The sequence below is a fragment of the Hipposideros armiger genome, unplaced genomic scaffold, assembly GCF_001890085.2.
Source record: "Hipposideros armiger isolate ML-2016 unplaced genomic scaffold, ASM189008v1 scaffold_338, whole genome shotgun sequence".
Lineage (NCBI taxonomy): Eukaryota > Metazoa > Chordata > Mammalia > Chiroptera > Hipposideridae > Hipposideros > Hipposideros armiger.
In genome coordinates, this window is record NW_017731688.1 from 1,098,120 (window position 1) to 1,112,308 (window position 14,189).

General features: G+C 33.7%; 1 protein-coding gene across 2 annotated transcripts in view; it reads left to right on the plus strand.

Moving 5' to 3' along the window:
• DNAJC10 (DnaJ heat shock protein family (Hsp40) member C10) overlaps positions 1 to 14,189 on the plus strand; it is a 46,607-nt gene that overhangs the window by 18,585 nt on the left and 13,833 nt on the right. For both annotated transcript variants that reach the window (XM_019661196.1, XM_019661195.1), the window contains 6 exons: positions 2,005 to 2,094; positions 2,843 to 2,956; positions 3,406 to 3,520; positions 9,343 to 9,470; positions 9,773 to 9,889; positions 13,117 to 13,218. In XM_019661196.1, the coding sequence (XP_019516741.1) occupies positions 2,005 to 2,094; positions 2,843 to 2,956; positions 3,406 to 3,520; positions 9,343 to 9,470; positions 9,773 to 9,889; positions 13,117 to 13,218 (666 nt within the window). The remainder of the gene's footprint in view (positions 1 to 2,004; positions 2,095 to 2,842; positions 2,957 to 3,405; positions 3,521 to 9,342; positions 9,471 to 9,772; positions 9,890 to 13,116; positions 13,219 to 14,189) is intronic.

Here is a 14,189-nt window from a genome sequence, read left to right on the forward strand (position 1 = left end):
AAGAGCGCAATGATGGTGCCAACTTGCGCCAGTGAAGCAATGTCCTCCACAACTAGATTGAAGAACAAAAGGACAGCAACTTGTCTGTTCCCCTTCCCTAATTCCCCAGCACTGTTCCCATCCCCCCAATTCCCCAATAAAAAAATCTTAAAAAAAAAAAATATATATATATATATATATATAAATAATAGTAATCGACGATTCCTGAATAGTAATTCATTGACGGAATGTACAATAACATACTTAGTTTAATCAGTCCTCTCCTAATAGACATTCAAGTTATGTCTACTTTGTGATTATAAGCAGTGTTGTAATGAACAATCCTGTTCATCTTTTTGTGCTTCTTCTGTTACCTGTTTATTAAAATGAGATCGCTATCACAGTTTTAAATTCAATCGTCTGGCCAAACTGCCATAGAGAAAAGTTGTGTTTATTTACCCTGTGCCACCAGTTCAGGAGGATTGCCTGTACCCTGGCCAACACTTAACACAGGCTCTTGCCTTCAGTAAGCTACTCCCTCATATTTTAGTGAGATATTTGGGCTCTTTGATACAAAACTACAAGCTCAGATGCGATCTTGAAACATAAATGAGTGATACTGGAAATGTAATAACCAGGAGTGATGAATTAAACAGTCCTTGTCCCACGTAAAAACATTCAAGTTTAAAGAAATATAAAACACTATGCTAGCTAAATATGTGTAGAAGGTGAAACTTAAGACACAAGTGTCCTTTATAGATATAACTACCAAGTTTTACATGAGACAAACAGGTTTGTAATGATGTTCTAGAGGATGCATCACTTACATATTTATATAAGCTGTTGTAGGAGTATTTTAGTAAACTATTCATAATGAATGTGACTAAAGTAAATGAGCTGTGCTACTGAGGCATGAAAGAATTCTATTTGGGCCTCTTAAGCCCTTTGGTAACAAACTACCTATTTCATACAGAGCTTTAAGAATACTTAAAAAACAGAAAAATAAGTTTTAAGAAAAAAACTTAGGAAAAACTGAGTTTCCTGTTCTTATTTCCATTGTTTCTATCCGTATGGTGGGTCTCATGTCGAGCACAATTAAGCTGTGAATACAGTGGTTCCTACAAGTTTTTAATGGAGTTTTATATCTTTCACTACTTATCAGTAGTATTCGAATTGTTAAACATGGATGGTTCATAATTAAAGATATGTATTAAACTCTGTTTTGTCAACCCCCATATACATTCTCGTGACATAACCATTGCTGCACTCTTTGTAGCGACAGCTGCTTCATTGAGAATTAGGCCAGCAGTGGTAGTTCTGTAAGAAAAATATGCTGAGGATAAAATATAGATAAAGGTGAAGGAGATTTGTTAGAAGGGAGGTGTGCTTTTGCAGCTGTTTATTTGTTTTCAGTAAGACACCTAGATTTAAAACATATTTAAGATAAGATCTTTATCTTTTACTCTGCAAAGCTCGTAGGTGATTTGGTTTTTGGACATTAAAAACTTCTATAATAAACAAGGTCTATTCCAATTTTGCAGTTATAAGGTCTTAATTCCTTTTCATTATTGGTTAGAGTATGAAGCATCTTGGCTCATCAAATATTCTAGTGTTTTATCAGTTCGTAAAGAATTTGTAAAGTGTTGGCATTCTTTAAAATGTGAACATTAAAGTTGAACTGAATATAATATAGCTTTTTCCTGATGATTCAGAAGTCACTCCAGGTTATCATGAGGATTATTTTAGAATACACAGCACAGTTAATAGAAAATTTCGGGTAATGAAATACCTAATAATGGAATTTGTTTTGCATTACTTTTTTTAAGAAAAAGCCCAGTTATACAATTTTTAATAATTGTCAAAATATGATACTTTTTGGGGAGGGCAACATTAGAATAAATAGCTTGAAAACTGTTTAACTTTTGTGGGGGTTTTTCTTAAAAGTTCTATGGAAACTGAAAAAAATAAAGACTAAAACAAACGCATGTTGATTACAAAGATTACAATATTATTCTCTTATTCTAGTTTCTTAATTCATTGGATGCTAAAGAAATATATTTGGAAATAATGCATAACCTTCCCGATTTTGAACTACTTTCGGCAAACACACTAGAGGTAATATTTTTATAATAATAGTAATAAATGTTGGTAATATTTCAAGTCATCATTTTAAAATCATTTGTTTCATTCATCATCACTACAGAGAAAGGAGCAGTGTCAAAGGATTACACATCAGTCAATTCTCAGTTAAACTCTAATAGCCAGAGTTTCTGGTGGTACAGGGAGGATCTGTAGTTTTGTAAACTCTAACCAGCCCTCAGGGGCTTCAGGAGAAGTGTCAGAAAAGGCGAGATTTTGATCACAAAGCAGCTTTGGGTCTGATTTGGAACTTGATGTTCTTGCTTGCAGAACCATTTATATTGTTCAGTGAGAATTAAGAAGCAGCTTTAGAAATAGTACTCAGTTTGTAGTAGAATGAATTATTGTTCTTCTACTTATCGATCCCAGAGCTTTCTAAGTCTATATTCCTACCAAACTTTTTATTGAACCTGAAAAAGCTAACTTCCTTCACCTTCCAACTATTTAGCAATGTTGTTAAAAACTATATTTTTTTCTCACAATCGTCTAAGATTTTATAATTTAGTGACTCTTATCCTTCTGTAATCTTCATAATTGATTTACATAGCATTATTCCAAATAAATAACAAAATAAAAATATGAATGGGTCTGAATTTTAGACAATATTTTAAAGTAGTGGATAGGATGGTTAAAATTAACTTTACGTCAATGAGAGAAAGATTAGAATGCTTAGAATTTCCTGTCTCTAACATTCCTTTATCACTTTTTTTTAAATCACTTTAAGGATCGTTTGGCTCATCATCGGTGGCTCGTATTTTTTCATTTTGGAAAAAATGAAAATTCAAATGATCCTGAGTTGAAGAAACTAAAAAGTCTACTTAAAAATGAACATATTCAAGTAAGAAAAATACTTTCTGCTAGTATGTTTTCTTATTTAACACTTAAAATTACATTTTAAATAACTAGTTTTCTTTCACAATATATGAAAATTTTAACCTTTTTATTATTTCTGCTTCTGGGGTTTCATTTAAAAAGTTCTCTTTCTCTCCCATCCCAACATTATATAAATATCCTTTATCTTTTTAGAAGGGTGGATTTCTTAAACAACTTTATATTGTCTTGGAAATTTCTTCTCAGGTTTTTGAATTTTCTAGGAGGCTTTTTTTAACTAAATGAGTTTCAGTGTTAAGTGTACATTATTTCTATATCTTACATTTATGGCCCACCAGCTTCTGTTTAGAAACTGTATTGTTAGAGCATTGTCATTTTTGGATCATCTTTATGAATATTTAACTGAATGGGTAAGATTTTATTTTCATCAAATGGAACCTTCTCTTTCTATTTTAGGTTGGCAAGTTTGACTGTTCCTCTGCACCAGACATCTGCAGTAATCTCTATGTTTTTCAGCCATGTCTAGCAGTATTTAAAGGACAAGGAACCAAAGAATATGAAATTCATCATGGTAAGAGGGAAAAGTGAGAAATGCATCTTCATTTTCAAATAGTTCAGGCATATCTTGGAGATATTACAGGTTCAGTTCCAGACCAGCAAGCCATAATCTTTTTACCGGTAGAGGGCCTTGCCTTCAATATGTAAAAAATGAAGTATCTGCAGTGTGCAATAAAATGAAGCACAATAAAACAAATTATGCCCGCAATTTTTAATTTTATGTTTTACCTTCTGTTGTATGGACATACTTACAAATAAGTTTTCTCATTTATTAGTAAATTTGTTTCTTGTGGGAAAAGTTACTTTTAATTATATAGTTATTTTATACTCTACTCTTTTTAAAATCTTTTTCTTTTCAAATTTTTATTTTTCAATTGCAGTTAACATTCAATATTATATTAGTTTCAGTTGTACAGCATAATGGTGAAACATTCATGTAACTTACAAAGTGGTCCCCCAGTAAGTCTTGCACCCACTTGATACCTTGTATAATTACTACAGTATTATTGACTATATTTCCTAAGCTGTACTTTATATCCCCATAACTATTTTGTAACTGCCAGTTCTTAATTCCTTCACCTTTTTCATCCAGTCCATCAACCCCCTTCCATCTCGCAGCCATCAGTTTGTTCTCTGTGTCTGTGAGTTTGCTGCTGTCTTGCTTATTCATTTATTTTGTTTTTCAGATTCCACATAAAAGTGAAATCATACGGTATTTGTCGTCCTCTGTCCAACCTGTTTCACTTAGCATAGTACCCTCTAAGTCCATCCATGTCACAAATAGTAAGACTTCATTCTTTTTTATGGCTGAGCAATATCACAATATACCAGGGGGTACCAAAAAATTGTATACAAGCGGACACTTGGGTCAGCGTTGCTCAAGCAGTAGTTCATGGTAACCACTTTGAGCACCTCTTGTAATTGCAGAAGTCAAACGTGACTTGCATTCATCTTTTGTTATCGGTATATATTTAGTATTACAATTTTAATACAGTTTTTCTTTCTTAAAATGTGTATATATATTTTTGGCACCCTCTATATATTCTTTATCCATTTGTCTTCTTTATCCTTTTGCCTTTTGACTGGAGCATTTAATCCATTTACATTGAAAGTAATTATTGATAGGTATGTATTTATTGCCATTTTATTGTTTTCTGATTGTTTCTGTAATTCTTCTCTGTTCCTGTCTTATTCTCTTGCCCTCTTCTTTTATATGTTCATGGCTTTCTGTTGTGTTGTGTTTGGATTCCTTTCTCTTTATTTCTTGTACGTCTTGTAGATTTTTAGTTTGTGATTACCATGTGCTTCATATATAGCAAGCTATGTTTATAGAAGTCTATTTTAAGCCGATGGCCGCTTAAATACTGGCACATTTTAAGATCACTACCATTTTTACTCACCCCCTCCACATTTATGTTTTGGTCATTATTTTTTTACTTTTGTGTCTGTGTATTTGTTTGCATCCCTTGCTTTACTGCTGTAATTACACATGATCTTGATTCTTTTGCCTTTTAACCTTTGTACTGCCTTTAATGTTGTGATCCACTGCTTTTATTATGTGTTTGCCTTTGGCAGTGAGAATTTTATTTTCTTTGCAATATTTTTTATTCTTCTTAAAGAAGTCCCTTTAACATTTCTTACAATACTGATTTGGTGGTGATGAACTCCTTCACCTTTGTCTTGTCTGGGAAAATTTCTACTGAATATTTTGATCAGTGTTTGAGCAAGAACGGTGGTTACATGTCAGGCCAGTGAGGAATTAAAGGGTCTTGCTTGTTGACAAAAGTAAGTAACACCTAGAGTTTCCATTTTAATTTGCTAAATGTAGCATCTCAGCCGTTATGAGCAATTTCCAGATATTCATTTAGATTTTTCCTCGACTAGACAACCACACATCTCCATTAACTGCTTTGTCATCTCTCTTGAATTTATAATTATAGTTCTACATTTCAGCTTATTTGGAACTTTAGCTCTGCATTCATGTAAGTACAGTTCCAATTCCTAGGGTTTGGAATGCATCATAGCCCCTGCCCCGAAAAAGGTCAAATGTAACAAAAGAGATGCACAGAAACTATCACACAGTTAACAGATATTGATGTTATGCTTATTATGTCACAAGCACTGTTTTAGGCATTAGGAATACAAATTTGTAAGACATGGACTTTGCTCTCAGAAAGCTTAAACTATCATCGAGTACGAGTGAGAAGAGGGTTATCTCTAAGAAAATATGGCGGTTATGTATAAATCACAAGATCAAATAAAGAGACTTCTGCATAGTTTAGGTCAGGGGCTAATATTTGAATTGAGGTGACATTTGAATGCTCAATTTCCCAAAGCAAAAACAGAACACAAGAAGTGAGTCCCTCTGGGCCATAGGAACTATGGAAGCCAAGACTTGCTTGGCAATATAAACCTAACAGTAACTTTTTACTCAGTACTGTCTCAGTCTGACGTTTTTCTAAAGGCTTTGCATACTTTTGCATTTCCATTTTTTATCTTCACAACAATCCAGCAAGGGAGGAAACTGAGACTCAGAAAGGTTAAGTAACCTTCTAGCCCATGACAAACAACTAGTAACTGGTCAAAGTAGATTTTTGTATCAAATATGTGTGACTCCAAAGCCTAGGCTTACAGCCACACTAAATCCCACCTCTTTAAAGTGCTAGAAATGAGCACGTTTTAATAATGGAGTTCTGTTCTTTTTACTCCTGAAATATTTATTCGATTCCCCTTCTTTGTGCTTGCTGCCTTATTTCAGGTCCATCATCTCCTTCATGTACTATAATATCATCCTGACACAGTTATCCATCTCGTTGCCTTTCTTTACAATTGGTTACTTATTTTTATTTATTACCTTAGAACATCTAGAACAATCTCATCACTTTTGACTCTCCTGATTTCTTTTAAAATAAACTTCAGATTTCTTAGCATAGGAGCAATTACTTTGTCTGTTTTGCTCACTACTCTATCTTTAGCACTTAAAATGGTGCCTGCACATAGTAGGAACTCAGTGTATAGTAGGAACTAAATTAATAGGATACATTTACAGTCTGCCTCTGCTGGTTTTTCTATCTTCATCTCTCACCTCTGCCCCTCCAAATAATCTTACCTATATCTACTTGTGGATCCTTGAAAATACCATGTTCTTTCACTACTCTGTGCCTTTGAACAAGATTTTTCTTCTTCCTGCATTGTAGTCATTCCTTACTGCTCCCCAAAATATTTAGCAAACTCCAAATCACCCTTCAAAACTTAGCCTAAAGCATTTCCCACCCTGGGAAATATACCATGAATTCCCCCAAGTACTTCCTTTATAGCATAATTATATTTCTTCAGATTTAATTATGTATTGAGTATAGCTTGTGCCAGTTAAAGTATGATGGAGAGGAAAAAATGTGAACTATACTTGATCTCTACCTTAAAGAATATTATAGATTAGTGGGGAAAACAGACAATAAATGGGCAATTTTTTAAATGTCTGAAGTAAGGAGTATTATGCAATCTCTTTATTGAGATATAAAGTATAAGTAATGGTTACCCAAATAAAGAGGTGGCAAACACATTCCAAGCCAAGGAACCAGCAGTTTTATTTATGGACACTAAGAGAGAGCTTCATTCATTCTTAGAAAGCAAGAATTCCAGAATAGCAGGAATACTGAATGTTGGAAAAGAATGAGACTTAGGCTGGAGAGGGTACCAGGGGTCCAAACTGTGTTTCCTCGCTCAGCTCAAAGAATTTGGACTCTTCACTAAGGGCAAAGCAGCAGAGGCGTTCATGGATTTAAGCAGAGATATGATTTAACTCGTTTGACTTTCTGGAAAGGTGACCGGCTGCCTAGAATAGATAGAAGCAAGACTGGAGGAAGGGAGAGCAGGTGGGAAGAAGCCTGATGCTGTCGTTTATGTAAGAGAAGATGGCTGCTTATTTAAATAATGCCAATGAAAAGAAGTGGGCGGATTTTTTAAATACCAAGAATACAAAATCAGTACAACTTGATGATGATTGTTTAGATGTGAGAGAAGAAAAGGAGGCCCACGTTTCTGACTTGGTGAATTGGCAATTGAGTGACTGACTGCATCACTGAGTGAGGAAAAGAACGCTGGGCGAGGAGTCGACATGGAGTAGACACACCCCCAGTTCACAATTAAATATAGGCCTGGGCCTCAGAAGAGGAATTTGGGCTAAAAATGTAGATATAAATAGTCATCATTTTAATGGTAATTGAAACCTTGAACGAGGGTGAGCTTGTCTAAGAATGGATAGGACAAGATCAGGGCCCTAAGGATCACTTTTAAGGGATAGTCAAAGATAGAGGAATTCATTAAACAATTCAAGAAGCAGCAGGTGAAGAGTGAGAAAAAAAAAACAGAGAATGTGGTGTCATTTGTCACTATATTTAAATATTTGTGAAAATGTCTCCTACTGGGCTGTGAGTTCCTCAAGGAAAAGACTATGTCTTTTTTTTTTTTTTTATTTTGCATGTCCCACAGCATTTAAAACAGGGCCTGACACATGATAAGTTCTTGACTTAATATTGACTATTGAATAAGTCAAAGGGCACATGGGAAAATGGACTATGTGCTGGTTGAGAAAGCCATTATTTGCCAAGCCAAGAAATATAGGTATACTGTATTTCCCCATGTATAAGATGCACCTTAATTTGGGGGCCCAAAATTTGGGAAAAAAAATGTATTACTTAAAGTTATTGAACTCAAGTTTTATTCATCATAAAACTCATAAAACTCCTCATCACTGTCAGAACTCCCAACCATTAGCTTGTCCTCATCTGTGTCTAATGACCAACCACTGTCTTCATATATTGCCTTGTCCTCAGTTCCATCTATGTCATTTGAAATCTACAACCACTGTATAAGACGCACCCAGTTTTTAGACCCCAAATTTTTCAAAAAAGGGTGCGTCTTATAATTGGGGAAATACGGTAATCTTTAGGCAACGGCACATCACTAGAGGTCTTTAAGCAAGAGGACAATGTGATCAGATTACTGTTTTTGTAAATTAATTGTGGTAGCAATGTAGAAAATAGATAAGAGAGCAGAAAGTCCAGCTTGGATATTGCAGTAAGCCAGACTGAATTTAGGAAGTAGCCTAAATTGGAGGTGAAGATGGTAAGAAATACTGAGTTGTCAGAAAAGTCATGACGCATTTTTGCAACGAAAAACAGAAAAATACATCATGAATTTTCCGACCGCCCAATAGAATGGATGGAATTAAGATACAAGGGAAAGAAAGAAGGCTAGAATCACTCCAGGAAATCTTGTTTAGGCATTTAGTGGGTGATTATGCCATCTCCAAGATAGGGAAGGTGAGAAAAGGAACAAGTTGGAGGGAGGGGAAGGAAATAACTTCAATTTGAATATAGTATTATGTTTGAAATATTAATATGACACCCAGGTAAATTTTCCACTGGGAAGCTGGTAATACAGGTTTTGAATTTATAAGAAAAGTCTAAATTGAAGAAACAGATTTAGGAGTTAGGCCACAGTAATAGTTCAGGTAAGCATAAAGAACTCAGAGCACACTGCAAGAAAGTTATCAGTCAGCCTCTGAGAAGTTATCAGTCAGCCTCTGAGAATGAAAATATTTCAACGATATCTTGACATTTTAACTGGCCCTCCAAGAGTAAATAAAGGAAAGAGTACTCCTAGCAGAGCAAACCTATGTAGATATAGAATACAGAACACTAAAACCTCACCAAAATCAATTTGTTCATAAGTTTATCTTCTTTTCCTTAATAATTTATAAAAACCTTGAAATGTTTCTATGGATAAAAGGCAGAAGGTGGATTTTAACTTTCCTCTTACTCAATTTCAAAGGAAAGAAGATTCTGTATGATATACTTGCCTTTGCCAAAGAAAGTGTTCATTCTCATGTTACCACACTTGGACCTCAGAATTTTCCTGCCAATGACAAAGAACCATGGCTTGTTGATTTTTTTGCCCCTGTAAGTTATTTTCAATATTGTCATATTTTCTCTTGTCACAGCAAAAAGATATTTTCTAGATAGCATTAAACCATGAGTACTAGAATTGTGTTTTACAGTTTTGGCCACATATTGTATTGCATCTAAGAGAGATCTGATGTACCTGTTTCTCTAAGGATTGAGTGTATGTATACGAGTACATGCATACTATTTGCAACTAAGTGTGGTTTGTCTTATGTAGCATATTGTTTATTGTAAAAATGTGTATTTTATTTGTTTGTTTCTCTTGGCTAAGTGCATATGATTTTTTTTTTCTTTTGTAGTGGTGTCCACCATGTCGAGCTTTATTACCAGAGTTACGAAAAGCATCAAAGCATCTTTATGGCCAGCTTAAGTTTGGTACATTAGATTGTACAGTTCATGAGGGACTCTGTAACATGGTAAGGCAAAGTATAAAACAACTTATTCTAATTCATCTAATTTAATACTAAAATAATAACTTTTTCAAACATATGTCTACATTTAGAATAGTAAATTATTTAAACAATTTCAACAAAACGATGCAAAATTATGGTGGTTTAAAACATGGATAATATATATAGTTAAATGTAGATATGGTCCTATTTATCAAACTCAGGAAAATATTTAGTTGACTTGATAAAATACAGGATTTTTCAGTTATTTAAGATCTTTATGTTTTTTAACTTACTACTACCTTTTGGCAGTCTGTGGTTTTTATTCTTTGGCTTTCCTCATAAATACAATAGAAGGAAATTAAAACAATGAATGAGCTCTTTGTTTACATAAAAATACGCGTCCTTTATTAGGTTAATTAATATTCACTCTTCAGTTGTAAGAAGTATTGGAAATTATCTGCCACATGATGAAAGTATATAATACAACCTTTAAAATATAGGGGAAAAAATATTGGGGGGAAAAATCAAATCAAGCCTCCAGATCTATAGTGTCTAGGAAATCCGATGACAGAGAGGAACATGATAATGACACCATGGGCATGCAATCTGCAAATCCCAACTTGTAGTGGACTTTATAAGACAACACTCAGTTTATCTGACAGATGTATTGAAAGGGAGAAGAAGAGATTGAAGACTTAAAAGACATCATTCAAATGCAAGTTTAGGCCTTGTTGGATGCTATTTTCAAACAAACCAGCTGTAAAAATAAAGAGAGAATTGGGAAAATTTGAACACTGACAGGATGTCTGATGATTTTCATCAATTGTTAATTTTTAAGTATGGAAATGATAGTCTGTTTATATTTGGGAGAAAGTCCCTGTACTTTTAAATGTACTGAAACATTTATGGATGAAATGATAAACTATCTGGAATTTGCTTTAAAATAATCTTGGTGTAGAAGTGGAAGAGGGTGTAGATGAAATAAGAGTAGCCATGAATGGATGATTGTTGTAGCTACAAGAGTTCTTGAGACTTTATTGCTCTCTGCTTTTGTGTGTATTTTCAATTAAAATCCCTAAAAATTAAAACTTTTCAAAAAGATGAATGAAAAAAAGGTAGAGAAAAAACAATGGGGAAAGGAATAGGAAAAAAGAAAGCAATGAGTTTTAAAAATATAACAGAAGTAAATGTAGGGTGAAACATTTATGGTATTTGTGTACAGAATAATTTGTCACCACACATGTGCGCACGCACACCAACAAAAACAAACTATAAAAATTAATGAATGTGAATGAATTTGGTTACCTTAAATGTTAAAACTTTTGCCAAAAAAAGAGACGCTAAAGTTAAACAACAGACTGAAGTAGTTTTCACAGCACATATAACTAACAAAACCTTAGTGTCCAGAATATTTAGATTATAAATCTTTTTTTTTTTTTAAATAGGAAAAAGAAAAGCTTACAGACACTTCTGTAAAAGGAAATCCAATAAATATAAAATGTTCGACTTTACTAGTCAAGAAAGTACAAATTACAACAATAGTCCTGGATATCCCCATCTGTCAAATAAATAAAAATTTAGAAATTTCACAATAGCAAGTCTTTGGATAAATAAATTATCCAGTCTCACAGTGGAATACCAGAGAACCTTTAAACCTAGATCTATCTTTACCAGATGGGTAAATCTCAAAAGTACAATGTAAAATGAAAAAAGCAGGTTGAAGGATAGTCTACAGAGTATGATAAAATCACAGAAAGCTTTTAAATGCTCAGACATTGCAGTATACTGCTTAGAGATACATATACATGTAGCAAAAATGTAAAAACATCTGTTTTAGGATATTGGTTTATCAGTTGCTCCTAGTGTCAGGGAGGGAAGGAAACAGAATCAAGAAAGAGAACTTCCAGCAATCTGCCAGTGGCAAAAAAGTTAATCTTCCTTAAATATAGGGAAAGGATATGTGGGTATTTATTATTCTCTTTTCATTATATTTGAAATTTCATTAAAATAAGTTTAAAAATGAAATAAATAAGGCCTTTGGTTTTGGATGTATTGTATGTGACTCTGAAAAGATGCTAAGCAAAAATACAATATTAAGACATCCAATAATTATCTTAATTTGAATTATTTTTCTACTTTTTAATCTCAGCTAGGTATTAAGTAGCCTGTAGGTAACTGAGTAAAATGTAAGGATTTAAAACTATGACATCATTTCACCTGGACCACGCCAGGACTCACTGCTGACTGGTGGGCCTTCACCAAGTCACTTGGCCTCTCAGAGCCTGTTTCCTCCTCCGTGAAGCTGACATAGTAATTTTAGCTGATAAATAGAATTGTGAGGGACAGACTAGAAACTCCACGTTCAAGTGTTAAAAGGGCGCTGGGCACCTAGTAAGTACTTGTTAAATGTTAGGTTTAATTGTTTTATTAACATAATGAGTTACTCAAATTTGCATTCATTCTAACAAAAGTTTGATAAATGCTTCCATTGTTTTCTCTCAAACTATTTTTGAATCTTTGTCACAGATTCCAATTTGCCAATAAGTGCTTGTCAACTTTAAAGATGTGAAGTTCAGCTACAGCAAATACACAGGGATCTCTTTATTACCTTCTAAAGAATAAATAAAAATTAAATCTTTAGGAAAATGTTTCCTGAACTAGTGTTCATGTTAATTCCAAGGAGTAAATTATAGTATTTTGTATCATAAAAGCTATCTTGAATATAAGAATTAAAAAGTAACCAAGTGACCACGTTCTTGGGGCATGATTCATAATTCTAACCTAAAATATGATTGTATACACATTAGTTATTAATATATTTATTCCTGCTACTCCATTTTCTTGATTTTCTTCTACTTCTAGACAAATTTGAATATTTATTATGGTTTCAAAAAAAGACTTAAGCTAGAGACTAGCCTGCTCTTTACAGCCTCATGCATCTCAGTTCAGGAAAGTAAAGAGGGACCGCCAACTCATTATTACCCATGCTCACTTCTCCATGTTTCATGCCTATGGATTTTATGCCTAATGGAGTTGCTATAAATAGGGTGAGGTATTCATCAGTACAACTGTGAGTCCATTTTCTTTGCTTAATTTGTCCAGGCTAAAATCTTTTAGTCACCAATAATTTAGCAATGGGTTTTTAAATCTTGTTGTTATTGTCACTTAAATAAAGGCAAGCTGGTTATAAATTTGAAACAAATAGGTAAAATATATAAAATCTTGTTTAATCTGTATTCTCATTCTAATAGTATAACATTCAAGCTTATCCAACCACAGTGGTGTTCAACCAGTCCAACATTCATGAATATGAAGGACATCACTCTGCCGAACAGATCTTGGAGTTCATAGAGGTAATTTGATTGTATAGTATTATAAATGACAGAGGTAACTTAAATTATTTTAAGTTCATGGCTATAAATACTGTGTATTTGTACACTTTGTATATTTAATAATTAATAACAGGATTTATTCTTTTCATGCCAAATGTTATTTTCTGATAAGAAAATGAATTTCTTAAATTTTTCTAATGTTTTACTTATATATTTACTCTAAACTCTGAGAATAAGTCTGTGCTTTTGTTTATTACCTAGTTCAGTGCCTTGTACTCAGTAGACAACTATTTATTGAATACATGAAATTATACTTTCACATAAAGCTTTGCCACTCACTTTGCCTCTTTTCTCTGGTAAAAGGACCGAAGATTACTTCTTTTAGGTCCCAGATTGATGGGATAGGAATGAGTCCAATATTATCCAGGAAATGTGTGGGTAAGGGCAGCCTTACTCCATCCCCCAGTGGAGGGCTTCTTTCAAGCCTGGGCAGCTATGCCAAGCCTGTGTTATTAGCACAGAAATGCCCTACATCTAGAGCATCTCCAGTTTTTTTTCACTAGTAGTCTTGATTGACTAAAATAGTTAACAAGGGCCTCCTAAGCATGAAAAACTTTAGCTTATTTATGTAATGACCATTCCACTGTCTGTCCTATTCATCTCTCCCTCCTCTTCCAGAGTCATAGTTTTTGGTTTTGTGTTTTGGTTTTGATTGTTTCCCCTAGGGAAGCTAACATCTTTGTTAATATTACCCAGTCATGATAGACTGAAGCATTTGGAGCAAGTGACGTGTAGAGAGGCTGTGTAGTATCTCCAGTCAGAATGTCAGAAAAAGAGAATAGTAGGCTTTCCATTATTAATTAAAGGGCCATTTCCAAACCATAACTATATGGCTTATGTAGACATGTGGGCAGCTCTTGGAAATCTTGCCTCATCTACCCATAATCTTAAATAAAGTTACCTCTTTTCTCTACCTAAAATGATTTTAGTGA